The following is a 27,879-nucleotide window of genomic DNA, read 5'->3' as shown; positions in this document are numbered from 1 at the left end:
AGAGAGGTTCAAATCCTCGTCCGTAATCATATAACTGGTGTGTCTGACTCTGGTTTCAAACGAAGTTCTCTCTGACGGAAAGCCCACGCATTTCCCTCTCTGAGGACCTGCTAGGTCCCTAGACCAGAATCTCTTTCTAACGCCACTCGGCTGCTAAGTTAAAAAAAGATTGTGAGACTTAATAGCCCTGAACCCCATCTCGCGGCGATTCTGCGGCAGACGCAGGACTTCCTTTCTCCTCGATGGCCTCTCCTCCTCTGGGGAAGCCACCAGGCGCGAGGGGGGTTGTAAGCCCGCGCACGGGCGACCCTAACCTCCCTGCGCCCCGGGAACGTGCTCTCGGCGGCCGCCACGCCGCTCCACGAGTCCTGGGCTCCAGCGCCCTCACCTGGCTGCTGCGGCCCGAACCCCGCGCGCCGGGGCTCCGCGGGCTCGGGTCTGCGTCTCCCAGAGCGGCCGCCAGAGCCCGCCCGGGTCCGGCCGGGGCGAGGGGGGAGCTTAGGCGGGGGGCGGGCCGGTGGCGCGCGGGCGTCAGGGGCCCCGGGGAGGAGCCAGCCGGCGCTGCCTGCTGCGGCCGCAGCTGCTATAAAAGCCGCTGCTCCGGCGGGCCAGGGAGCGCGCGGGCAGAGTGCAGCGCAGGGCAATCGGGCGGAGCGCGGCGAGCGCACGCGGCACGGAGAGTGTCGGCGGCTGGCCAGGATCCGGCGGGCTGAACGCGGCCAGGCTCTGAGTCTCGCTTCCCCAGACGAACTATCCCTCTGCTAGCCCACGTCACAGGAGCTCCGGGGCCCGTCGGTGTGCTTGCTCCCAGAACTCCCGGCCGCTGCGCTCCTGGCCCGCGAGGCGTGGCACTGTTTCGGCTACCCACCGGGAGGTAAGAGGGCTACGCTGACCGCCCAAGCCTTGGAGGGAAGGAAAGAACGGGGGTCTGGCGCCTCCACCCGTCTTAGGGAAAACGTTACCCGTCTTTGGCTTCTGTTTGTCCACTCTGCGCTGTGCAGTCCGTCTGTCTGTCTGTCCACACGTCTGTTGATGGGCACACGCCCCTGTCACTGTCCTCTGAGATTTCTTTGCGGTCGTGTGATCCTTGACAAACAGCAGGTGCCGGGGGCGCCGGTGTCCCGGAGCGCATCCAGCGGGGGGCAGATCCTTGCTTTCCGTAGAGTCCTCCCTTCTGAATGGCTCGGGGGTCTTGCGCCCCGGACAGTGTCTCTCCAAGGAGGGACTGCTCCGAGGGTCAGGTCCCAGAGTCCAGCCGACAGGGAGCCGGCTCACTGTGCACTAGTGTGCGTGCGCCTGGCAACAGGTCTGCGCCCTGCTGCTGGTCCTCAGCAGGGTCCTCCTTCTGGTTTCCCTCCGCCTCCCGCTATCACCTCGCTCGCGCACTCCCGGACAGCGCTAGGCACCCAGCGTCGCGCAGGCATCCGCGCGGGACCGGGTGGAGGCAATTGAATGTTAGATGACAGGAGGGCTCCTGCTGATGTTTAGACTGAGATTCCAAACCTGGCCTCGCTGGAAGAGGGTTTGATGGTCCCTTGCAAGGGACGTCAGCTCCAAGAAGGGTCAAATTAGGTTGGGAGGAAAGGCAGGGACCTGGCGGAGCACAGGCCAGGGCCGAGGCCAGGTCTCCTGCTCGCCACTCTGGGAACGACGGCCAGAAACATTCTGGAATGGAGCCGGCGGGACGCATATGCTCTTGAGAAAGGAGCTCAGTGCGTCCGAGGTCCTCAGCCGCAGACCCGCTCTCAGCGCTCTCAGCGACCGCCGCAGCTTGGTTCCCGGGGTCGAACACTACGGTCGTCCCAGACGTGCCGCCAGCAGCCGGGGTTGAAGTCCTGAGTCCTGCTCTGTGCAGCCAACGCTGCCCACAGGTGAGAACTCCCTTTTTAAACTAACCTTTTGATGTGTGAGCCAGTGCTTGGCTGCAGCCCCATCCCGGAGACGGTGAGCCTGAGAGCCAGTCACTCCATTCCGGCGGTCTGGAAAGTGATCCCGGGCGCGCCCCGGGGCGGGGAGCCGGCGGCTCTGCGTGCCCAGGCGCAGCACCACCATGGACAGCTCCCAGCCGCTGCCTCCACTCCGGGTCTGTGGCCCCGGGTCTCCGGGGAAGTCGCGCGCTCTCCTCCCAGACTCAGGGCCTTGGGGCGCAGGGCAGGAGGAGAGAGACGGCTGGAATGCGGGAGCCCTCGGTATCCTGTCCCGAGGCGGCGTGAGCCACTCAGGAGCATAAAGGGAGGCTGCGGTTTGTGGCCGGGTCCTAGACCGGCCTGCTGCTGAGCTCTGGGCGCGGCCTCTGGTGTGGTGTCACAGGGGACTTCTGTGGCGTTCCTGTGGCACCGCGGGGCCCCTCAAAGATGTTATAAATGTGCGACACCTGAGCATCCTGCTGAGGCAGTGAGATAATGCCAGACTTAATTAGGCACCCCGCTCAAACTGCTTTCTGTGCACCGCACAAGGTCGTGTTATGTTTTATTATGTTATTTAGTAAATACGATATTGGGAGGATATATTAGTTTCACAGTTACCAGTGACAGAATGGAGAAGAATCAAAGAGAACAAATTTATGGAGAATGTTTGGATGCATTTGCAAAAGCAAGAATGCTGTTTTCTGATCCTAATCTTTTCCTCCAACGTGCATAACACTCTTAAAGAAGCTTCCAATGGTTCCTCTTTAGCCCAGTAGATGATTTTTTCAAGTTGGTTGCTTGGAAACAGGGAGGAGAGAACCTGCAGGGGTTAATCTGTGCAGATTAAACATCTCTCTTCTCTGATAAGAGATGATGTTGGTTGGGGCTCTTCTTTTTGTCATCTCCACATACGCAGAAGTGTGTATTTTCCTTCATTTTAAAATTGCAAGGAATTCAGAAGGTCTTTTGTTTGTGACTGATGAAGCTTCATGGAGTGTAAAAACAATTAAGCATCTTTTTTTTTTTTTTTTTTGGAGACAGGATGTGTGACTTGTAGAAAGTTGCCTGTTTCCTTGTCTGTAAACTGGGGACAGCAAAATCTACCTCGCAGTTCCTAGTGAGAATTAGGTGGCATGATGTAGAGCACTTAGCCCAGAGCTGAGCAGAGAGAAAGCTCTTAAAATGGTAGTGACTACAGGTGTATTTTAAAGACAGTTGTGCATTTCTTTTGAATTATGTTCCCCAGCCCTCTGCTCTCTCTCCTAACCTAGTAATTGTTTGATAGGGACTCCATCTCCACTTTATTTTCATGTTTGAGAACTTGTTGATGGAACTGATGAAAGTGCTGAAGTTCATCACAGTGCCAAAAAAATCTTAGCCAAAGATAAATGGAAGAATTTTTGTGTAAGACAAATCAGTCATCTATTTTTCCCACCTGTACCGCTTGGAGGAAAGATAAAGTAAGTCATTTTCAAAATACTGTCACAGCCCTCTGGTTCAGATGATCAGTTCTTCCTAATCCTTCTCTAAAGAGAATGCAGGATTTTAGAAGGGGCCTCCTTGTCTTGCTGGGGGTGAAGTTCTCTTGGGTGTTGATGGGGAGTGGCCTCCATGGCCCCATTTCTGGATTACTGCAGGGTGAAGTGAGGGTTGACTGCTCTGAGGCAGCACCATGTCAAGGAACCCCCTGAGTGGTCCTTATCATCTGTCTGAGCCTTGTGTAGCTATGAGATCCTGACCAAGACACTCGCTCTGCCTGGAGCACTGGCCACTTACTTGGTCCCAGCTGGATTTGAAGATTCCCTCCAACTCTGCCTTCGGGGTTCTGTCTGATAGAAATCATTAATATGTGACACACCACAGAAGTTTGGATAATGGAGTTATAATGGGCCCAATCTTACAGTTAGATTTTTTTTTCTAAAAGGTGTGTGTATGTGTGTGTGTTTCTGCCAGTTTCACATTCTGGTGCTCTTAGATTTTCCATCTTTTTTTTTCCTTAGTAGATCAGAAGTAATCTTAGCTCCCTCCATCTGAAAGGAATGGAGCTAAAGGATGTGGTCCACACGTGCAGGGAGTCTTTCTGTGACTTTCATCGACCCAGTGATGTGGATGGAGCAGGAGGAAGTGGGCCCTGGCAGACCCTGGCATCCTGGCTCTCCTTTCTGGACTCTCATGCAGGCTCCGGTTCCAGCACACACAGCTTTCTGGTAGGGAATCTACTGAACTACAGAACACTCTTGGAGTGCAGGGCAGTGAGGGGAGGAGGGGGCGGGAGAGGTAGAGGGGGTTTCTCCATGGGTCCTGTGGCATTCTATCTGCTGTAGCTGTGTCTGAGTCACTGGGACAGACAGATCAAATGGCAAGTGTGGCATTCAGCAGGGAAGGCCAGCGGGATGAGAGGGGTGACTTCAGTTCCTCTCAGCCTCCTGTGAAACCCACCGCTTAAGTGACCCCCTTGTAGTCCCTCTGTGGTATAGACAGAGCAGCACAATTTGTTAGGATAACTGCCTTTCGCATTTGTAGTTGTAGCTCAAATGAGAAATGCAAGCATGGGGTTTGGGTTCCTACAGGGAACAAAGTTATGATTATGGGTTCCATCCACAGGATCCCATATGCATGAACCATGTATGCTTTCCTCATGATGGCAAATACCCAGATGTTTGATCTCATGAGAGTAATGCATCAGTGTCTCCTTTGGCTTGGTTTTTACCAAAATAAGGAGGCAGCTCACTTTCCTTTTAACAGTGAACGGGACAAGATCACATTACTCTCTGGTATCTGGTTAGGTCGGTAGGAGGTTTGGGGTGGTGATGGGAATGGAGGAAGACTTCCTACTGCTGAGATCCTTTTGACTGTTTTGCCAGCTGTTCAGTTGGGCCCTGAGCCTCTTTTCTCGAGAACCTGGCACATGGGAACATTGGTAAATTGGGTAGGACTATGGGGGCTATCATGATGACTCTTATGAATATCTACACCTCATTGCCCTAGCCCACTCCCTCCAGGGGCCACCTAGCCTCTCTGGTGGGTTCCCCAATCCTTTCTTTTTCTTCTCTCTGCTCTGGTGCCGGGCTTTGTTTGAACTTGGCTCTTCAGAAGTGAGGCTGCATGCAGAGAAATGTCATCAAATATACATTTGCTTTCTGCTTAGTTCCCTCGGTGCCAGGAAAACACACTTGCCCACCCAGAGGGAGAGGAACTGCCACTCTTCCCTGCCCCTGTTATTTTCCAGGGCCCCTCTCTAGGCTCAGCTTGGCTCCAGGAATGCAAATCCACCCTTCCTTTCCCACTCCTGCAAGTGAGTGAGTCTTGGGGGGCACAACAGGCCTGCTTTCCTCCCCCTGGTGCTCAGAGCAGGTTTCTCTCTCCAGCTCTAGACAGTCTGGCACCTTGCATTGGGAAACTGCTGAGGCCTTATCTTTGAATCTTCTGCAAGGGCAGCCACAGGATAGATTTAGATACAGCTTGGGTTTAAAGTGCTCTGACAGACAACTCTTTGGAAAGCCCTGTGGTCTTTTCACATCAGCTGTCCACAGAAGAGCTCAGCCATTCGGCATTTTCTGTTACAGGGACGGCACGGCTAAGAGCTGGGCCCTCTGGCATGTCAAGTATCCACGCCAGATGACTGCCACTCCTGTTTCTAGATGTCACAAGGGGGCAGGAGGGCCTCAGCCTTCCCCAGAGGCTGCTGCACCGTTTGGCCTTCTCTGGGGTCAGGAGTTCATGCTGTTGGCCTGAGTCTTTAGGGCTGTAAGGCAGGGACGCAGCCTGTGGGACTGTGGAGAGTGTAGTGGCCGGTGCCTCTTAGACTTGAATATGCAAGCGAATCAGAGGAGAGCTTGTTAAAATGCAAGTTCTGATTGCGCAGATCTGGGGCAGGGCCTGAGCATCTGCATTTCCAACGAGCTCCCAGGTGATGCTGCTGGTCCAAGGAGCTCCCCTTTAGTCTCCGGGACCTACATCATCGCCCACTTTCTGTGATTCTAGCTCAATTCTTTTTAGTGTAAGTTAAGTCAGTTTCTGATGTCCGAGTAGATGGGGCACAGCTGGTCTGCATCCTCCTAATGACCTTATAACGCCCCTCCAAATTCTTGCAGATAATTGTTGTGGCTCCTAAGCTGTCTTATCAGTAGACTAAATATCTTGAACCCCTTTGAGTTTCCCCTTTTTCCTGTCATAATAAATTTTCCAAAGCTCTCTGGACCAAGTTACTTTTAAGTACAAGACCATTGCAGAGGCATTTGAGTGCAATTTCGATGGTATTAAGAGATCACTTGGGGAATTTCATCTCACTCTGGTTGCAGACACTGAGAATGCGTGTTTACATTTAAACAACTTTACTTGGCTCTGAAGATCACAGCCTTTTTTTTTTTGAACCTGAAAATGAAATTTAAAGCTCAGTTATCTTCCTCAGCCCCTTCCTGTGGCATCCTGTGAGGATGAGCTGGTAGTCACAGATGCATTCTGGTCAGCCAAACACGTGTGTCACCTGCCGCCACCTGCAGAAGCAGAGAGGAACTCGAGCACAGGGTTTGGTCGTCTACAACAAGGCCTGTGCTGGCCCCAAGGGAGGCCGAGGTGAATCGATGGCCTGCCCTCCAGAGCTAACAGTCCAGTGTGGGCAGCACATGTCTGCATCAGAAGTTGCCGTGTGGTGTGATGGGGCTGGGACAGAGGGGTCAGGAGGAGTGGCTGGTGGGGGGCCTGCTGGGGGAGGGAAAAGCCAGAGAACATCCCAGGAAGCATCCTGAGAAGGACTTGAAGTCTGGAAGGATTAGCAGGAGTTCACAGGAATTTTCTGGTGGGGCAAAGGTAGGATGTGGGGAGTGGAGTTCAGAAGGCATTCCACACAGACAGATGGCCATGGGAAAAGATCCAGAAGCACAGACAGGCCTAAGCTGCTCACCTCCTCCATGCTCTCAGCTTCATGAAGCTCCTTACCTGCCTCAGGTGTATAAGCTCCCTTAGCTGCCCAGACCTTTGGCAATACCTGGCAGAAGAGAGAGTCTGTCTGAGCAGCTGTGGGTCTCCGGGGCATTTAGTCTCTTAGCCCAGTGGTTTAAAATTATTTTAACTATAAAATGTTTCGTTTTGTTTTTTTCCAACAAAATCTTACTAAATCCAGTTGATAAACCAGGATACAAAGTGGCTGTGCCTGGGAATAGGGGCTTGGTTTTTGTGTTCAGGCCCCCAAGGGATTCACAGAGCTCTGTGTGTTCCAAGGAGCACAGTTTGAAAACCTCTGTCCTGAATCATTTCATTTTGCTTTTGGCGGTCATATTAATAGTATCTTAGTTTTATTGTGGTTTGTCTTGGTATGTCTTAGTATTCTGGATGTCTTGCTGGTTTTTGTGTCAACAGTTTTCAGTCAAATGAAACCAAAATTATCCTGTGTGTGTCAGTCTAACAAATGTGGGGTACATGGGCCACCAGTAGGAAAGGGTGTGTGACAGGTGCTAAGTCAGGAAAATCAAGCTGTAGCTGACCACCAGAGGAGGCAAATAGAGCTGTGAGCTTCTTGCAAAATGGGATTTTTATTTTCAGCCTTGTCAATCAATCTTGTCTAATCTCCCAAGATTTTTCAAATTCCATAAATTTGGCAAGAAAAAAAAATAGCTTATTTCCAGGGTATAAGACTCGACAAATTCTATCCAGGATCTTACATCCCTTTTCATTGATGTAAAGCAGCCAAATTTGAATGCAGGATGTTTTTGAAAGTGGGATTTGAAAAGGGATTGTAAGCCAGAAGTGTAAGAATGGAAAAGTTCTGCTGGCCCAGGGTGAGGCGGAAGGTTCCTGTTCAAGCTGTGGCTGCTTTGTGCTTCTTACAAAGCTCTTCTTAAGGAGGAAATTGATACTCTGAATGGGACAATACCCAGAGAGCCCCACCCCTCACTGATGGGTGGTCCTAGTCCTTAGAAGGGATCTGAAGAACCCCTCTGGGCATGAAGCCAGCTCTAAAAACAATCATGTGACTGATTTAAGGTGACGAAAGTAAGTCATCTTCAGTCTGGAGAATTTAGACAACACTCCACCTCTGGAAGAAGTCCACTGGAATGTGAGGAACCCCAATGGAGGGCAGGGGCAGATGAGGTGTCCCTCTGGGATGGGCATCTGCAGTTGCCTGGGGCTCGTTCTGCCTACCAGACCAACAACCTGTTGAGCTGGGCAGTGTCAGGGAAGACTGGAGTGCTAGTGGGTGATCAGCAGCCTCACTATCTGGGGACATCTGCCCTTGTATCCAGAGGTCTTTGCATCAGCCCTCATCGCCGTGGAAACTGGAACTCCCTGAATTGCAGACTTGACTCCCAAACCACGGGGATTCAGCTTCTGCCTGCTTCCTGCGGCTGGACTTAGGCTGGCTCCTAGGTTGCCCTGAGCAAAGACACTGATTCCCTAGATCCCATGGAACTATCTGGGGGGTGGTCAGTGGCCAGCCCGAGCTGTCCACTTGGATACAGTGGCTGCTGCGCGGCTCTCACCGTGCCATCTGCCTCCATTCCCCTTGGGGCCAGTAGTGTCGGCAGGTGGGCGATGAGGACACGGATGCCTAAAAGTGCAGAGCTGGTACAGGATGGCACCTTGGACATCTGTCTAGCTCCTAGTCCAGTGCATCATGTACCTGCCGTCTTTCCAGGGCTCTTGTCTGGCTCTTGGCTCTTTGTGTTGGGGACAGTTACTCTCAGCTTTGTCTCCTCAAGCCCCCGTGATTCCCAGGTCTCCAGAGCCTCTCAGGTAACAGTGAGTGTGCAGAGCTGTTCTCCTTCCTATAAAGAACAACAGGACTGAACGTCAAGAGGAGTGAGGAGGGGAGCAGATTTGGACAAACCATAGTTTGTTTTTTTAAAACAAACTGGTGGTTTATGACACGCCTATTTCAAAGCTGACCATATTACAGGCACTGAGTAATTCACGCGTATGCTAATTTTCCAAAGGTTTGGGTTCAGGAAAACCTCAAACATCGTGGCTAAGTACTTTTCCTTTCCTTTAAAAATTGTGTTTATTTTCGGAGAAATTTAATCCATATGTTTCAGATCCATTTCCATGTTACTCAGCAAAAGGTTGTTTTTCACCAACATTGCTAAGCCATGAGTGTGCTTCGCTCCTTTCTCCTCCCTCCTGCAGCCATCCCCAGGCTGCACCCAACTGCTCTCACAGCTGAGCCCGGGCCTCGCAAGCGACTCTACAGCCTTTTTTGAGACACGAGTATATGTGTGCACTGGGGGCAAAAGGAAAAACAAGTAATACTGATCCTGTCTTTATTTAAAATTTTGATATTTGGTTCAGTATGGATTTTTTTGAATGAATTTCGATTTTTAAAAGGTTGCATTACATTAGTTATGTTGATGGCTGAGTGTTTTTGTTCTCTCTTAAATTCTGCACCTCGCCTCCCCCTCCTCCCAACCCTGGTAAACGCCCCCTCCAGGGCTCGTGGTTGGAATGAGCTGGTTACCTTCCTTTTGGCTCCCGTCTTTTCCCACGCAGAGATCACTGCTGGGCACAGGCAACAGGCTTTTGGTGACGCTGAAGGTGCCTCCAGCTCTTTGCCTACCTGTTGGTTTGAATTGGGGTGTCGGACAATTAGGGAAAGTGTGGAAGAGAGGTGCATGAGTCCTCTTCAGACTTCCACATGGTCTGAGCCCATCTCTTCCCTTCTTCCTTGCTTATCTGCCTTTTTGGAGAGGAAGGAACTGTGGTGTTCCATGGAAGAATGTTGCAAATTCTGCTGGGCTGATGGTCACTATATCTGTGACTTTTTTTTTTTTTTTTTTTTTTTTTGTGAGGAGATCAGCCCTGAGCTAACATCCGCCAATCCTCCTCTTTTTTTTGCTGAGGAAGACGGCCCTGGGCTAACATCTGTGCCTATCTTCCTCCACTTTATATGGGACGCCGCCACAGCATGGCTTACCAAGCAGTGCGTCGGTGCGCGCCCGGGATCCGAACCAGCGAACCCCGGGCCGCCGCAGCGGAGCGCGCGCACTTAACCGCTTGCGCCACCGGGCCGGCCCCTGTGACTTTTTTTTTAATTGAAGAATAGTTGACACACGATGTCTGTGACTTCTTCAGAGGGCGCTGAGTTCATCAGATTTCTCAATTCAATTCCTGGTAGTGAAAGAGAAAGCAGTTGTAGAATTTTGGCTTTGGAACTTCCATAAGCAAGGATTTCTTCTCACTTAAATTATTTTGTAAAAATAAAGAGGCACAGTAATCTCGGGGGTGTCTGTTTGGTTTGCAGCTTTGAAGAGGCTCGAAGATCCCTCTGACCACTTAACTGTGGGTTGTGTCTATCCATTAGCTTTCTAGGGGGCTGAGAAGGAGCTTAAATCTGTTTTAAATTTTAAAATCATTGGGTAATGTTGTTACAAATGGTAACATATAAACATATCCTGGGATTTTCTGAGTGTGACCATATAGTGAAGTTCATTTTTACTTAAAACATCTCCATATACAGTTCCTTTAATAAGAAGCTGTTTTAACATACAAAAAAGATGCTTCTATGGAATCTTGCTTAATAAGCATGAACTTGAGCTTCTGTTCTGCTGAGGTTGTTTGAGGACATCAGCTCTCCAAGGTCCGGGGAACAGAGAGAGTATAGTCACACTCTGAATGGTGCGTGCCTGCTTCCCACAGGGCCCTTTGGTGGCCATTCTGGGAAACGTGGGGCGGGAGGCTGGGGTTTCCCTCCGTGTGGAGTAGAGGGTCGGCTTGCATCTCAGCCGCCTCCCGATACAAGACAGTTGTTTCTTCATTTAGGACAGGACATCCCTGGGCTCAGAACTCTTTCATGTTCTCTTTTATTCCCAAGGACTGGCACATAGTAGGTACTCAAATATTTATTAGATATACAAATGCATGAGTCCTGCATCTGAGCGCCAGCCTCTCAGACATATACATTTGTTGGTGGATAAATTGATGCTGACTCTTGTGTATTCTGCTTTGGGAATTAAATGGAATCAGAGCCCACCAGTCACCTCCTCACAGGTCTGTAGTCCAGTGCCCTGTGGTTATTCCCACATTATTATTAATATCCAGTGCTACTGAGCACTTACTGAGTTCAGGCACCGTGCAAAGAACTTTACATGCATCGCCTCATTTAATCCTCCTGACCACTCTGAGCAAGGCGCCAGATGGAGAAGACTCGGTGAGATCCACCTGAGCTCACTCGGCTGGAGATGATGGAGCTGGAACAGGACCCAGGTCTGTGTGAGTCCAAAAGCCTGTGCTCTGAATAATGACTGATGTTGCTTGATTCTTGACTTCTGAGAAAGCATGTTTATGGGAATACTATAACTTATTATATTACTATGTTATATATTATATTGTTATAATTTATGGGGATATCATAATTCATAGTGAAGCAGTTTGAGAGTAATTGCAACCCAGATGCACTCATTGTTGATTCACTGATTCTTTCTGGCCTCCTGAGATTCCAGAAATGACTCCGTTGCACCTCCCTGCAATGGAGAAGCTCACAGTCCAGTTGAGGAGACAGACAGACCCTCGGCTGCCTCCAGTCTGTGCTGGGAGAAAGGTGCGAACAATGTGAAAGCACTGCAGATTGACATGTGATCAGGCCTGGAAGGACAGTCCAGTTTGCTGGCAGAACAAGGAGGATTAGGAAGGCAGGAAGAGCCTGAACTAGGTTCAGAGAATCCAGAAGACAGATACCAGGGGAAGGGCTCCAAGTTCCCTGTGGCTGGAAATGAGATCATAAAGGCGGGGGCAGGTGGTGATGGTCCTTAAAAGCTGAGTCAGGGAGTTTGGCTTTTAAATGACGTGACTTTGATGAGGGAGGGGTGTAATCAATAGGTGAAGGTTAGGCCATTGTTCCTGGCAGCAGGTGGCTTGGGTTGGGCTGGTGTTCCTCAGTCCTAAGGGTGGTGTTCTTGATGGGAAGTTCATTCCAGAATACCAGTTCTCCCCTGAGAATGTGGCTGCCAGGACCCAGCAAAGGCAATAAGGAAAGTTGCACTGCCCAGGGTGAATTATTGGTGCCAGGGCAACAAGGCATGGAAGGCAGGAGAGGGATGTTAAATTGGAAGTGTTTGGGGACCTTGTGGCCTGAGTCCCTGCCAGCGTGAGATCTGGTCCCTCTGCAGGGAAAGCCCCAAGCCTTTGAGGCAAATTTCCCGAGATTCATATTCCTGAACCTTCAGGCTTATCCCTCCAGACTGACCCGTCCCTGTTCTCCCTATCCAGTCGCAGTGTGGGGTCCCGAATGTTCCAGACTTCATCCTGTGGCCTCTGTGCTGATTTCTGTAATCACCTTCATAATTAATTATCAATTCCTGGGAAAATTCCTAACTGCCTTGTTTGACTGACCTGCAGCAGAGATGGTGGAAGGAATGTAGGGTAAAGGGATGAAATTTTCATGTAAAACTCACCCTGGGAAAGAAGGTGGTAGTCACTGTGAAGGTCGCTGGTCCAGCTCAGATGTTGGAAAAGCTTAACTGGATGAAGCAGATGCTCTGAGTCTGCAGAGGTCCCAGGGTGACCTGCTGCTGTCTTCATCTCTTCTCTGCTCTGTATTCATAATTAGACATTCAGGAAACTTCAGTGGACCAAATCAGTCCTCAGATATTCTCTAGTGCCGCCCCTGGGCCCACAACTGTACTTGCTCCTAAAGCAAATCTAAGAGTGCCCATCAAGTGGCCAGAGGAGAGAGAGTTCACTGAGGCTGGGGCTCTGCCATCAACAGAAACGTCTGAGTTTAGGTTCAGATCACCAATATTTCCAAGATGGTTCTAAGCAGATGAGCAGAGAGAAATGTGAAGGTAGTATTTCAGGAAAGACACCCTTGGATCTCACTGACTGCAAAATAAGCTGTTTTCCATATTCCTTCCTCATCACTTTTTCAGGCTCTTTAGCTTGTATTTTCCTTGGTTTATAGAATAGAAACTGGTGTAATGAACTGGAAAGGGGCATAAGCTTTGGAGCCCCAAAGACCTAGCTGCAAATCTGCCTCTCCCACTGATTTGCTTTGCGACTTTGGACAAGTTACTTCACCCCTCTGTGCCTTAGTTGTTTATCCAGCCTCTAAAATGGGATGACTGTATATTTTTCTGAGACTAACGTATGGCAAATAGTGGAATAATACATGGAAACTTCTTAGAGTTGTGACCTGGTGCATACTAGGTGTACAGACTGGCACGTCTCTTCTGCTTATCAACAGACTCGATTGAATTAGCAGACATTTTAAATGTTTAAATGGGGAAGGCAATCCTGTGGCTTCTGGGTGAGCTTTCAAACTTGCAAACTTTGGCAGTGGCCACTCCTGCAGCCACCATCTGAATGGCCAGGCACGTGCTCCAGAGGTCCCTCATAGGGCACAGGTTGTGTGCCCTTGTTGTGGAGTGTGTCAGCCTCAGCGCTCCGTGGGTGCCGGAACTGGGTCCTCCTGGATCAGCTCCCGTTTCCAGAACTGAGTCAATGCTGAGCGCACACAGGTGAATGAACGCCCTTCTGAGAGAAGAGCTGCCCACTGGCGCTGCCTGCCCCCTAGTGTGAGCCGCGTGTCCACGCGTGTCTCTGTACGTGTTTCACACAGTCTCCACGCGCCCACCCTCACAGAGGCCCACAGGGTGAGTGCTGCTTTTCTGTCGTCTCCCTTTTATTTATTTTATTATTTTTTTTAACTTTATTTATTTATCCCCCCAAAGCCCCAGTAGTTAGTTGTATGTCATAGCTGCACATCCTTCCAGGTGCTGTATGTGGGACTAGGCCTCAGCATGGCTGGAGAAGTTGGTGCATGCCCGGGATCCGAACCTGGGCCGCCAGCAGTGGAGGGCGCGCACTTAACCGCTAAGCCACGGGGCCGGCCCTGTTGTCTCCCTTTTATAGATGAGGAAACTGAGGGACTGTGTGACTTGCCGAGGTCACACGGCCAGAGAGTGGCATACCTGGGCTTCCAGAACAAGCCATCTCGCTCCAGAACCTTGAACCATAGTGCCCTACCTCAGGGCTGCTGGTAGGAAGTAGAATAGAAAAAGGAATTAGACATTTTTGAATGAAACGCAGTTTGAAAAGTGTAAAAAGCAGATTTCCTAGAATATCGTGCCCTGGCTCAGGGTGTTACGCTGAGAGAGCGAGTGAATGGAGCTATGGTTTTTGAGGGCTGCGTTGGTTGTGACAGGTCAGTGTGACAATGATAATGAAGGGCCAAAGCTTATGGCCCAGCGTGCCGTCTGAGCTGGTAAATCATTCTGCTTTCATGGAGGGCTGCCTTTCCACTGCTGCTCTCCACACTTTGGAGCTAGTGGGAGGCGTATAATTGGTCTGAGTGTGTAAGGCCGACATCCTAAAAGTTCCTTATTTCCTTGTCATCAGGATGGCTGCACCCACTGTCAACAGCCTGTGGGAGGCTTCAGCCATAGGTGTTCGTCTCTTACCCAAGGAAAAGGGCAGCTGAGTGGGTGATGGGTGGAAGTCTATTTATCACAGCTGGGTCCCCCCAGGCAGGATTATCCACAAGATTAGAACAATTTATTGCTGATTATGGTTTTGAAAACTAAGCTTAGACGAGCATTTCCCAAAATGCATTTCTCAGGAACATCACTTCCTTGGGCAATTAATAGGTATTCTAAGGTCAAATAAGTTGGGGACAAGCTGAGTTAAACAAAGCCGACCAGTTTTCATTCTTGAAGGTCTTCTCAATGCCTTTGTAAACCAGTGTGTGTGATGAATCTCCAGGAGGGGATTTGAACTTCTGAAGCGCACAGAAGACCTGGTGAGACTCACGTGCTGCAGAGCACATGCTGGAAATTCTGGGCTACGTATTGATTAGTGGACTGGAAAGAAAAACAAACACACCTCTGACCCAAATCCTTAATTGGTACTAATTACAATTTTATTAACACTAGTGTTACTTTGAGTTGGAGTAGAATACTTTTGTCAAGTTATCTTTATTATCTTTATCCTTTTATTCTGGGGCCAAAATGTTGCCAAGTGTGTTCCTGGTTTGGAGGATTTGAACAACAGTATGACCTGGGATCAACGGCCCTTCGGCACTTTCTCTTTGCTTTCCTGTGGTCCATGACCTTCTATGGTTTAACCTCAGATGCCCTGTAAGCCCTGTTTCACTTCTAAGAGAGGGCTGTAGCTTGTTGTTCTAAACAGTACCTGATGAGAAATTTCTCCCCCTTCTGACCTCACACAAAATGAGACTGAATTTATAAACTTCTAGTGTCTCCGTCCATATGAGTGTCTTTTCAACCACAAGTTTTTTCTTTGTTTACTTGACTCTTTCACTCATTTATTCATTCATTTGGCAACTCACTGAAATCAGTTCATAATATTCCAGAGGCTGTGCTAGGCTTTGGAGGATGCAGCTGTGAACAAAATTGCCCTGCCTTCACGGAGGGTACTGTCTGGAGCAGCGCTGTGCAATAAACACAGAGGCAATGTGAGCCACACGTGGAATTCTAATTTTTCTAGCAGCCCCATTAAGACAAAGTAAAGAGAAACAGGTGTAATGAATTTTAATAGCATACTTTATTTAGCCCAATATTTCCAAAATATTGTCATTTTCAACAGGTAATCAATATAAAAAATGTTGGGCTAGTTTACATTCTTTTTTTCTTACCAAGTCTTTGAAATCAGTGCATATTGTATACTCACAGCACATCTCAGTTCGGAGGGGCTGTGTTTCGGGTGCTTCATCGCCATCGGGGGCTACTGTGCTGGGCGGTGCAGGATTAGAGAGATGTATAAAGAAACGCACGTGCGTGTGTGGTTGCAGACTGTGGTCAGCGATATGAGGCAAAGAGGTGCCAGGAGAGGAAATAGTCAAGGGATCCGGGGAAGGGGGTGGTGGAGGTGGACACGGAGGGCGTGGGGGCGGTAGCCTCTCAGGGCAAGCGACGATAGGCAGAGCCGAGGAGGTGCTGCTAGGAGTCGGATGGACCAAGAGTAGGGCAGGTGTGTCTCAGGCCGCAGGGATGGGAGAGGCCCTGGGACGGCAGCCGGGAGAAGACCAGTTGGCTGGGTCAGGGAAAGTAAGGAGAGGGGCAAGGCAGGACTGGAGGGGAAGGAAGGGACGAGGGGGGCAGAGTGGAGATGATGCAGCTTCTTTCAAACCATGTTCAAGATCAAACTTCATCCTAAAAGCAGTGGGAGTCATTAAATGGTTTTAAGCAAGGGAGTTATGGTTGTTTGATTTTTGTTTTTAAAAGGGATCCCTCTGGCTGCTTGCAGATGCCTTCGTGTGGGTGGGCGGGTGGGGTGATGGGCAATGGTTGGCCAAAGCAGGAAGAGTGCAGAGGGGGCTCTGGTGCTGGGGTGGGGGCATGGTGATGGTGAGTTGGAGCCGTGCCAATGGAGCAGGAGTGGTGTGGATGATCCAACGGGTGTATAGGAGACACAGTGGACAGAACTTGGAGGTGGCTTGACCCTAGAGTTAGGGGGATGGAGGTGTCCAGGGAAACTCCTGGGTTTGGGAGCTGAGGGCCTGGGTGGGTGTTGGGAAGACTGGAGAAGGTTTGGCTGAAGATACACATTCAGGACACTGAGGGGCATGACCAAGCCAGAAACCTTGCATCTTTCAACAGGGGTTATTCATTGCTTTTTAAAAATCAATTACTTTTAAATGCTATGGAGGGTTTAGTGGTTATCTCTAATTGAGGGTAAGGTACAAAATTGCTATTGTTCCATTTTGCAATGTATTATTGCAATTATACACAGTTTATACCAGAAAATACTTCCATAAAGAGAGGCCTTTTTCCACAACACGTTTTAAACAACGTTTAAACAGAACTTAGCAAAGATTTTAAATAGATACTTGGATTAGCTCCTCTCTGCTGATTACACTCAGAACTGTAAAGTGCTTTGTAAATGGGTGGGACTATACAGAAATTCAGTACCACTGATGTATATCCTTCGTGGCTCCATTTTTCATCCTGGATAGCTCTGATTGAGAACTTGAAACCCAGGATATACTCAAAAGGAGACTGCCAGGAAATGAGTGAGCAGAGTAAAGGTATTCTGGAGGAAATGTTCTTATCACAGGACTTTTGGTGCATGCTCTGTGTCCCACTTATGTGAGTGATAAGCCACCAATGCATTTATCAGTCTGAACTGTTTCCTGAAAAAGATACAGGGGCTTGAAGCTTTGATTCAGTACCAGGAGAATCAATAAAACCACGAGAGACTGCATTTGCTTAGCCAGTTTATTCAGCAAACACGTATTAATCAACCACTCTACACCAGACATGGAGCATACAAAACCCAATAATCCATGCTCCTACCTTACAATTCAGGGTGAGGGCCAGTCATGTGAGTAAATGAGAATAATAAGATATTCTGCACCCGTACAAGGCACAGAGGGGGCAGAAAAGTGAGAGAGCTCCATTATTCCTGGGGGAAATTGTGCTTGATTTGAATCTTATGAAGAAAATAAGAATTTGTCTGTTAATCAGAGCAGGGCTCTTTGGTCAAAGGGAGATTACATTAGGTAATTATGTATATTAAATGATCCACCAGCAGCTTGGTGTGGCTAGAGTGTACGGATGGAGAAATGTGGTGAGAGGTGAAGCTTTGGAAGGAGAGATGCCCAGGGAGTCTCATAGGGCAGTTCAGTGCCTCTGAATGGCCCGAACTTGATGAGATTGGCCAGAGCTGCTTGAGAGGACGGTGGGCAGCAACTTGTGGGTGTCAGAATTGAGGAGTAGAGAGAGTTCAGACCCAGATTATTATAAACAGGGCACAATGTCTGTTTGAACATACAGTCGGCCCTCCATATCCGCCGGTTCCGCGTCCGCAGATTCACCCAACCTCGGATCGAAAGGCCCACGGTGGTTGCGTCTGTACTGAACACGTACTTTTTTTTCTTGTCATTATTCCCTAACCAATACAGTATAACAACTATTTGCATTGTGTTAGGTATTATAGGTAATCTAGAGAAGATTTAAAGCACACGGGAGGATGAACATCTGCCTCTTTTGGTACCCGAGGAGTCCTGGAACCAATCTGCACGACTGCAGTCTGAGATCACTGCATTTGGTGTGGTGTAGACACAGCCTCCATCACTATTCTGTGTGCCAGGGAGCACCTGCAATGTCCTGGGCACGTTGCCAGGCGTGGCCATTGTGCATGTGCGTTTGGTAGGGAGAGCATGGAGTGAACACAGATGTGCAAGGCGCACTCCGCCCCTCATGGGGGCTCACTGTCTAATTGGATAGAGACACCTGTAAGGACGAAAAATTAAGTAGCAGTCCGTGGTAGACATCACTGCTGTTCACCAACACCCAGGCCTTTTCCTTCTGGGCACAGGCGAGGAGTGTACTTTCCACCCTTTTGAGGTTAGTTGTGGTCAAATGTCTTGCTCTGTTCAATGAAATATGAACAGAAGTGATGTGTGTCACTTCCCAAAGGAGCATTTAAGAGCCAGTGCCTGATTCTCTATCTCCTTTTCCTCTGCTGTGGCAACTGGCAGTAGTCTGGATGGAGGGGTCAGCCGGAGTCCTTGAGTGGAGATGAAGCCCCGAGTCCGCTCCATACCCACGATGGACATGTGGACTGAGCGAGAAAGAACCCTGCAGTTTGGGGGTTGTTTGTTACTGCAGCAGTTATGTTCTGGTAACTAGAAAGGAAATGCCCACCTGTTCATTCCTTCCACAGTGTTTGGGGTTGCCATCTCGGGTCAGTACTAACCCAGCCTGGATCTAAGACTTTTAGAGGAAGGGGTAATGACTAGGAGTAGACGTGGTCACGGAGGCATTCTATTACTTCTTAGAACACTCAGGGGCCGGCCCGGTGGCGCAAGTAGTTAAGTGCGCGCACTCCACTGTGGCGGCCTGGGGTTCGCCGGTTCGGATCCTGGGCGCACACCGACGCACTGTTTGTAGAGCCATGCTGTGGTGGTGTCCCATATAAAGTAGAGGAAGATGGGCACGGATGTTAACTCAGGGCCAATCTTCCTCAGCAAAAAAAAGAAAAGGATTGGCATCAGATGTTAGCTCAGTGCTGATCTTCCTCACACACAAGAAAAGAATACACATTTGTCTGTATGCATATGATACATACTTCCATTATATAAGTCATGTAACTGTATAAGTATATTCTTTTATCACTTGGAAAGTACAAAAAAGAAAAAAAATACCATAATTCCACCAGTTAAGACAGAATTTTGGTGAATATTTTTCTAGTTATTTATTTACTTATTACTGTGTGTATTTTTACAGTGTTGATATAATTTTGTCTTACACATAAACAAGTTAAAAGTTTTTTCCTCAGTTTTCAAAATCATTTTAATTCCTGTAAAAGGACATTAAGTTCATTTCTAAATTTTTACTGTTAAAAAAATTACCACTTTTGTGTATATGTTTTTCCCAATTTTTGAGTGATTTCCACAGGAAAGATTCCTGAAGCTGAAATTAAGTGGGTCGAGGTATGTGGACACTTGTGTGATTCTTTATCCACATAGCCTCTAAAGAGTTCTTCAAATTAACATGACCACAAACTATAACAGCGCTTTCACCAGCATTAGATAACTATTAAAATTTTAAAAATCATTTTAGGGGGCTGGCCAGTGGCGCAAGTGGTTAAGTGTGCGCGCTCCTCTGCGGCGGCCCGGGGTTCGCCAGTTCGCATCCTGGGCACGCACCGACGCACTGCTTGGCAAGCCATGCTGTCGCGGCGTCCCATATAAAGTGGAAGAAGATGGGCATGGATGTTAGCCCAGGGCCAGTCTTCCTCAGCAAAAAGAGGAGGATTGGCAGATGTTAGCACAGGGCTGATCTCTTCCCCCAAAAAAAAAAAAAAAATCATTTTAATAGGTGAAAAGTCACATCTGATTATTTAAGTTTGTATTTCTTTGATTACTAGTGAAGTTGAAGACTATCCCTTATGTTTGTTGAACTGGTTATTTTTTTTCTCTTTTAGGAATTGTGTATTCATGTCATATGCCCATTTTTGGGGTAGTCATATCTTTCTTATCAATATACCTGCTCTCTTTACATAGTTGTACAGTGCACTCTCTCTGTCTTCCTTTTTGGTTATTTCACGAAATATGTGAAATATTTTCGTGTGGTCCAATCTGTTGATTGTTTACTTCTTGATTTCTTCCATCAACATAACAATTCTAGAGTCTTCTGGTGGTACTGAGGATTGATTTTTAAGCTCCTTGACCAGTCTGGAATTTATTTCAGTTCATGGTACAAAGAGAGACCCTAACTCAGTTTTCCCACCAAGCCCAACTTTAGTGAACAAGCTTTCTTTTATCTGTTGATTGGTGCTGCCAGTAAAAGCTGAGTTGGTCCAGTTACCAGTGTGGAAGATGACAGGAATGCGATAAGGCCAGCACGGCAGGAATTCAGCCAGACACTTGATCTGGGCGGACCATCCGGGCAGACTTCAGGGATTCCATCTCAGGGAACCATGCCTCGCTGTGTGTCCAAGGCTCTGCAGAGACACCGTCAGCTCTGCTGGCCATTCTGCTCTAAGGACTTAGTTAGCCGAATGAGGATCAGTCTGTGGCACACTGGGCCGCTCGCCACCCTGTGAGCTCCAGATCACGGTGGTCCCTGTGCAGCCCTGGATGGGGAAAGAGCTGGAGAGTTCTTCCGGGGGAAGGCGGGGCAGTGGTGTCATCAGCGCGTCTCTTAGTGAGTCACGGCTTGAGAGAGACCACCCACTGGGGCTCCCACAGGTGGCCCAGACTAGGGAAGGCCTGGTCCAGAGGGATGGCACTGTTTTGAGCGTCATGTGCAGTCTCTCCTACGAAATGGAAGTTTATGCAAAGTTTGTTTCACAAATAGCATCAAGAACTTTGTTTATAGTCTATGTTGAAGAGGTGGCTGAGATCACTTTGCCAGCCCTGGGTTCCCAGAGCACCTCAGTTACAGACCGTGTGGGTTGTAGGTGTGGCGTGGTTGCAGGTCCCTCTCTCCCTGTGCCTGGGGCTGTCGAGAGTGTGGGGCTCGTGTCCTATGTATCTGTACTGCGGGGCCTGTTGCAGGCCCTGACAGCCGAAGCCTGCTGCCTTTATGGGACGAGCGGATGAATGAGCAATCAGTGATTGACTGTGGCTGCTTTTCCGTGTCTCCCCACAGCTAGGATACTCAACGTCAGCTGTGGCATCTCCTTTTAAACTGCTGGTATTTCTCTTTAATAAAATCCTGGGAAAACCTTGACTTTAATGTCATCTTATTTTAGGACGTCTTCTTAATTCCAGGCTTTATTTTTCATCAAATACGTGTTATAGTCACACTCTTGAGGAGTCTTTACAAACCATGTTTTCAAAAACCCTACTTTATATCAAAGTTAGAGAAGAAATTCACGTTCTAAAAAGATTTGCAAGGTAATTGACGTTTCCACTGCTTCTGGTCATATCTGAGGTACTTTAGTCCTTGGACTGGGGGCAAAAACATTGCATTTATCTCTTCTTTTAACTTTCCCAAAACCTGTTATGAAGTGAAGCTATTGGCCTAGAGGTTTGGGGGCCAGTGGAGAAACAGCCTCCCCGGGTGCGCAGGGCCGGCGTGGCTGGGCTGCAGCTCCCTCCCCAGCTTCCTGTCCAGCTGCTGCTCCTTTTGACGTTAGACTCTAGCCATTCCAGAACTTGTTATGCTCCTGCTGACACAGTGCTGCTTCTCACCATCTTGCTGTTGCAAATGCTGTTTTCTCTGCCTAAATATCCAGCAACTACTGTTCATCCTTCCAGACCTTGCCCAGGCATCCTCTTCTCTGTGAAGAGTTCCCTAATCCTCCTTCCCCAATGTATCAGTAAGCTAGTGCTGTGTAACAAAACACCCTCCAAGCCAGTGGCTTAAGACAATAGCCTTGTATTATTGTTCTGTGAGTCAGCCAGCTGGTTCAGCTGGTCTGGATAGGCTTGGCTGATCTTGGCTGACTCCTGTGTCTACATTTAATTGGCAGAACAGATGAAGACTGGCTGGTCTAGGATGTCCTGACCCACATGTTTGGCATTGGTGGGCTTTCTACTGAGGGGATGAGGGTGGCTGGACCATCTCTCATCGTCCAGCAGACTAGCCTGGGTGTGTCCCAAGGTGACAGATATGGTTCTGTGAGAGGGAGAAAAAGCATGCATGGATCCCAAAACTCAGTGGTGTGCCATCACTTCTGCTTCATTCTTTTGGCCAAAGCAAGGCTGGTTCATATTCAAGGGGAGGAGATTCCAATTCTACCTTTAAATGGGAGAAGCTGCAAAGCCATATCCCAAAGGACATGGATCTGGGGAGAAGAGAGAAGGGTGGGGGGAGTGGGGCCATATTTGTGATCAGTCCACCACACCCACTTTTGATAGAATTTCTTACTCCATAGTATTATTGCACTTGGATATACTTATATGGTGACACATTGCATTGTTTATTTATCTGAGTCCTAATTCTGCAAACATGTCCTGGTACTTGCATTAATCTCAGCTGGCATCCAAGTCATTAGTTAATGTCCTTGGGATGTGTTGCCCATCCATCCTTGAGTGCAGTTGCCGGGACAGGCTGGCACCTGAGAGTGGGAGTCCCCAGGAGGCAGGGGACCCTGAGATAGGAAGGAGACATGCTGCACAGAGTCTTGGTTGCATGTCCCGAAGGCTGGCTTAAGCCATCAACTACTGCAGAGCAGGTCCCAGAGCTGGAAGGAAGCCCTGTGGCCCCTTTTACCCTTCCTAATGCCCTTGCCTTCAGCTGGGCGTGGGTGAGCAAGTCCCGCCAGCTGAGGCTCCAGCCCTTACCCACAATGTCAGTAATGCAGCCCCTAGGGGATCTGCTCCAGGCCCTGCCTACTGTCCCGGATGTTGACAGGGGCATGGCTCCAGCGCCAGCTTTAATGGATGGTCTCATCGCTTTTAAAATAATGACCGTGGGGCGTGGGCTGGCGAGAGCAGTGACATCATTTTCCTGCAATTCTGGATCAGTTCCTGCTGCTTTTCCCTGCATCTTTGAACAACTGAAATAAATCTACTGGTTGGGTACATGTCCTGGAAGGTTTCTGTCATGTTCACATGGCCATCTTGTGATGTGGTGAGAAGAGCAATGACTTTGAAGTTAAGGGTCCTGGGTTCAAGATTCTGCCACTGGCTTTCTGTCTGAACTTGGACTACCAGCTGAACTTCTCCAAGCCTGAATTTTCTTATTTGTGCAATGGTGGAACAACCCCTGATTTTGTAAAGGAATGACGAAGATGAACTGGAATCTTCCATCAGAGCTGCTGGAGTTTGTGAACTGCACCAAGGTGCCGGAGCAAGGGGAAAATGAGAGCTGAAACTCCCGCCCAACTCTGCTCACCAAGCTGGTTGCCTTGGCTGGGGTCTGTGTCTGCTTCAAGGAAGGGGCACATTTCTCTTGGCACAAAGGCACTACCAGCTTGCTGGGCTGTGTGCTCTTGGGGCTGCATCAGCTGAGGGAGGTGCCTTTTCTAGATACTCATGAAGGTACCTATGAGGCCTCACAGTCCTGCCTCTTTTCCTGCTGAAAGTTTCCTCACGGTGGCCCTGGGCTCTCTGCCATCGGGTAAAGGTTTCTCCCCTTAGAATAACTTTGGCTTTGAGTTTGTCACTGTTTTAACAGACCTTTATATCCTAAATGGTAAGAAAGAGTCGTCTGTGGACCACAAATTAGGATTACAGAGACTTGAATTGACTGTTTCCTTCCCTCATACCTTGGTTTTACCTTGAAGACTGCCTCGTGGGTGAGGAGTTGTGTCTTCTCAATTTAGAAACTTTGTTGAGTTTCTCCATCCTTGCTCGGAGAGCCAACATTCCAGTCAGCTCTGAGTCCCCCGTGGTCCTGGCAGGAAGGAGAAAACCATGTTGCAATTGCACCTGGTACAGACCTTCTCATGCAGAACGACTTCTAAATGCTGTTGTTCTCCACTGCTGTTTCCCAGAGCCCTGGGTAAGAGGGTGACTCCTGAGCCCAATCACGGATGGCCGCTGCCCCGAGCGCCCGTTGTGTATTTCCTCCCGTGAGGAGGCCAGCGGCCACCGCCTCACCTTCCTTTCTCAGTGCAGAGGTGGCTTAGTCGCAAAAGATGGTGGCTGTAAACCAGACTTCACACCTCCATGGACCACCGCAGCTTGGACAGAACCTCCCGTGGGGCCATGAGGTGGCTGGATTCTGTCCACTCATATACAAGGAGGTCGCTGGGCAGCATTCCTCCCTGGAAAGAGTGTGCATTGTTCAGAAGGCCATGGAAGACTTCGCACAGCTGTCGGATGACCAGGCTGGAGCCCATCCTCCTGATGGATGTGTGGAGAGTATTCAGGGCAATTTTAACTCAGATTTTTAGGCATTGGATTAGGAAATGCCAAACCAAGAATGTTTAATTTTAGGATTTATGTTAAAAAAAAAGCAAAAACAAAAAGAATCTTACAGGATGCAAAGTATTGTACTGGAAAATTCCCTGGACTAAGAGGCAAGGCGATGAAGGTGATGATGGTGGTTATAGGTTTTGAATACCTCCTATCCTCCAGGCACTGGGATTAATGTTTGCATTCATTATCTCATTTAGCCCTCTCAGCAGCTCTGAGGGGTTGGTTCTATGCTACCCAGACTATCTAGAAGAGATAAAAGAGGCCTGGAGAAGTTAAGCAACTGGCCCAGAGACACACAGCTAATCTGTGGGGGTGGGGAGGCATCTGTTTGGGCTCAGGTCTCTGCGTTGCCTCTGGCTCATTTTCTGTTGTGGGTAAGTGACTATCTTTGGACCTCCAAGATCCCATCCGGAAAATGAATCAGTTGGACTCGAAGATCTCTTTTTAGCTCTAAAGTACTCTGATCTCTCTGATTTTCATCTCGCTGAAGAGAACGGCGCCTTTTGGGTGCCCTGTTTGTGAATGATGGTGCTGCACAGCCAGAGAGTGCGACCGTGTTGAGAGCTGGAAAACTGTCTTTGAAGACATAATTGTCGTTTGGTGGGAAGAGTTCTGGAGCCAGGGAGAGGAGCCCTACGTTTTATTTTCAGCTTTAACTCCAAGTGGCTGTATGACCTGAGACAGGTTGACTCTTCTGAGCCTCAGTTTCCCCACCTGTGACATGAGAAGGTTGGACTGGATCATCTCTAGGCTCCTTCCAGCTCTGACACCCAGGTGAGGATGCCGGCCCCCTTCACCCGCTGCTCCAGACGTCCACAGGCAAACTCGCACGCGGGGTTAGACTCGCTTGAATTGTACGTGTCTTTCCTAATGGGTGACTGGGGTTCCTTCACATCAGGTGAACATTTCAAAGTTTCTGGGAAAGACTCTGATGTCAGAGCAAATGTGTCTTCCTTTTGTGGTAAAACCAAAATCTTTCAATAACAACTGAGACAGAGTTCTTATCATAGTACTTAAACCAGATGACAAGCAAAAGGGCCACACAGGAAAGGTTTTTGATGTTGCTTTTGTCGTTTTAGAAAGGTTTAGGTCATCTCTGACCTGGGAGGTAGCCTAGGCCTGAATTCCAGAAGAGCCAATGCCAGCGGCAAGTCATATGGCTGCCCTGGAATTGCACATGTTTCCCTTTATGCATTTAGCTAGCATGAGGACCGCGATTTCCGTGTCAGCACCCATCCTCCCCCTGCTCCCACAGCCACATGAAAGCAGGAGAGGCAGACTGCTGCCTAAACAGCCCAAAGAACAAGCTTGTCCACTGACAACATCAGGGCCGGCTCAGAGATCATATCAACCCTGGAGGAACTGGTCTGCTTCACTACTGACAAGGCTGCTGAGGCTGTTTGCATTCTGTGAGTCAGGCCAGAGCAAAAGGAGTATACAGAAGAAGATGATTGTGGGTGTTTTTAAACCTGCCCCTTCCTGCCCAGCCCAGGACAATATTTACAAAGCAGACATGCAAACAAGCGGACCTTCTCTTCAGGTTTAAATGGCCTCGTGAGCCAGGCTCTCCCCTTGCTGGAGTCCTTGCCCGGCACCAAGGTAGCTGTTTAGAGAGTGCGTCTGCCAGCTGAGCCTGCCTGCCCCGTGGTCGTTATGGTGTGGTTAGGAAGTCCAGAGCAGTGTGCTCTTACTTGCATAAGATACAGACCCCTTGTAAGAGAAAACATTCTCAAGGATGTCCAGTGTTGACTTAAATAACCTTTATTATTATGTTATTTAAATATATACAAACATAAAACCAGGTATAAATTCCTTCAGCTTGATTCTTATACACTATAAATCTAAAACAAATTTACAAATGATATGCAAACAAAACATGAATGACATTCAAATTGTCAACATTAACTCAATATGCCACATCTAAATCTCTGATGTTGGGCATAATAGGAAAAAGCTTTATCTTCATGTTTCATATTTCACTTGTTAGGGTCTTGATTTATTTGATTTTGTGTATAAAGGACCATTGTTTGAGTTATCATGTATCGTTTTTTCCCACATTTTAACACTGAACTCATTTTGAGACATGAAGCCATTATTTTATTAAACTAGTTGCTGTAGAAGGAAATTTCTTAACATCTAACACTGGAAAAATTTCGAATGCTGGTTAATAGAATATTCTTTATTATGTATTTGCTCACTGCTAGTGAACAGTTGAGTGTCACTGTGGGCAAAGATGAGGTTTGTGTAATGCATTCTGCACCCAGAGCATCCTGCACGACATTTTCTGGGGTGGTTGGCATGCCCGTTCCCACACGTACCGTGTGATGACTTGGTTCTTCTACCACTTACTCTGATTGCTGTGGAAACTTTTTGGAGGGCACCTAGACGTTATTTGATCTTGACTTGGTCCAAAGTATTCACTAAAGTGGATGTGGACACTGAAATTGTGTGCAGCGCTGTGTTATAAGGTGCTCGTCCAGGTGATCCTGAATATGCTGTATTACAGAGCCCCTGAGACTATGTCCATAGGGATCTCTGGACCCCAATTTTGAAAAATATTCTTCTGGAGAGAAGCCCATGGTGGGTGCTCCCAGAGGGGAAAGAGGTCTCTCCGCAATGTGTGATGCTCCAAGAGAACAGTTCTCTTCCAGGAACTAGGAAAGAGCAGAGGGGATGGAATTTATCCATTTGATGACTTATTCACTACATATTTCTGGAATTCTATCTTTTTCCAACACCTAGCATAGGGGATAGGACAAAGGGCGGTGGTGAAATTCAGTGTCACTGCTCCCTTAGACAGAGGCTTGGGGGAGTTTGAAAAGCCCTTTGGAATTGCTTTGTAAACTACATTATGAGCCCCAGAAGAGAATTAATATCTAAGCTTTAGAGTTACAGCACTAATTTTGCACAGTGTTATACTGTTTGATCATCTTTACTTTCCACTTTTCTTTTCAAGTGACCTCTGGCCATTTCCAGGAATCAGATCCCAAGAAGGATAAAAATCTGCCACCTTTAAGAATAGTCTCTAGAATGTGCCACAGGCTTTGAAGGCCACTCCCTCAAGGATGACATTAGAATAAGTCCCCAGTCCTTTCAGAGGGTGTGTGGGATGAGATAATAACCCTCTGGATGTCTAAGTTCTGGTGTGTTTCTTCACAATAGAACAGCCTCATTTTACAGCACAAGGAATAGCACATGGAAGTGAATTGATGATCAAGGCCAAGTGACCATCAGAAACACAAAATACTATGAGTTTTACTGAGAGATTGTGGCTGCACTTGCTCAGGACAGGTTTAAAGAAGAGATAGGGAGGCTGGCCTGGTGGCGCAAGCAGTTAAGTGTGCGCGCTCCGCTGCGGTGGCCTGGGGTTCGCCGGTTCAGATCCCGGGCGCGCACCAACGCACCGCTTGGCAAGCCATGCTGTGGCAGCGTCCCATGTAAAGTAGAGGAAGATGGGCACGGATGTTAGCCCAGGGCGTCTTCCTCAGCAAAAAGAGGAGGATTGGCAGATGTTAGCTCAGGGCCAATCTTCCTCACAAAAAAAAAAGAGAAGAGATGGGACTTGATGTGGGATGAGTGGAACATAGATCGTAGGCATCAAGAAGGGGGCATTCAAGGTCAGAGGAAGAGCATGGACAAAAGCATGGAGGGGAGGATGTTTATAAGGAAGGAGAGGGAGTGTATGTCTGGAAAGGTAGATTGGATCCA

General features: G+C 48.5%; 1 protein-coding gene across 7 annotated transcripts in view; it reads left to right on the top strand.

Annotated features, from left to right (window-relative positions):
* The first annotated feature begins 715 nt into the window (after positions 1 to 715).
* The window catches only part of CEMIP (cell migration inducing hyaluronidase 1), a 159,619-nt gene continuing 132,455 nt past the window's right edge, over positions 716 to 27,879 (top strand). For 3 of the 7 annotated variants that reach the window (XM_058542596.1, XM_058542595.1, XM_058542593.1), the window contains exon 1: positions 807 to 4,114. In XM_058542596.1, coding sequence (XP_058398579.1) covers positions 3,960 to 4,114 — 155 coding nt within the window. In that variant the 5' untranslated portion in view covers positions 807 to 3,959. Of the gene's footprint in view, positions 4,115 to 27,879 lie in introns of all 7 variants that reach the window. The other 4 variants (XM_058542592.1, XM_058542591.1, XM_058542598.1 and 1 more) reach the window with 4 other exon arrangements.

Source organism: Diceros bicornis, chromosome 5 (genome assembly GCF_020826845.1).
Source record: "Diceros bicornis minor isolate mBicDic1 chromosome 5, mDicBic1.mat.cur, whole genome shotgun sequence".
In the NCBI taxonomy this organism is placed as follows: domain Eukaryota; kingdom Metazoa; phylum Chordata; class Mammalia; order Perissodactyla; family Rhinocerotidae; genus Diceros; species Diceros bicornis.
Note: the sequence above shows the minus strand (reverse complement) of the source record. Positions and strands in the feature narration are given on the sequence as shown.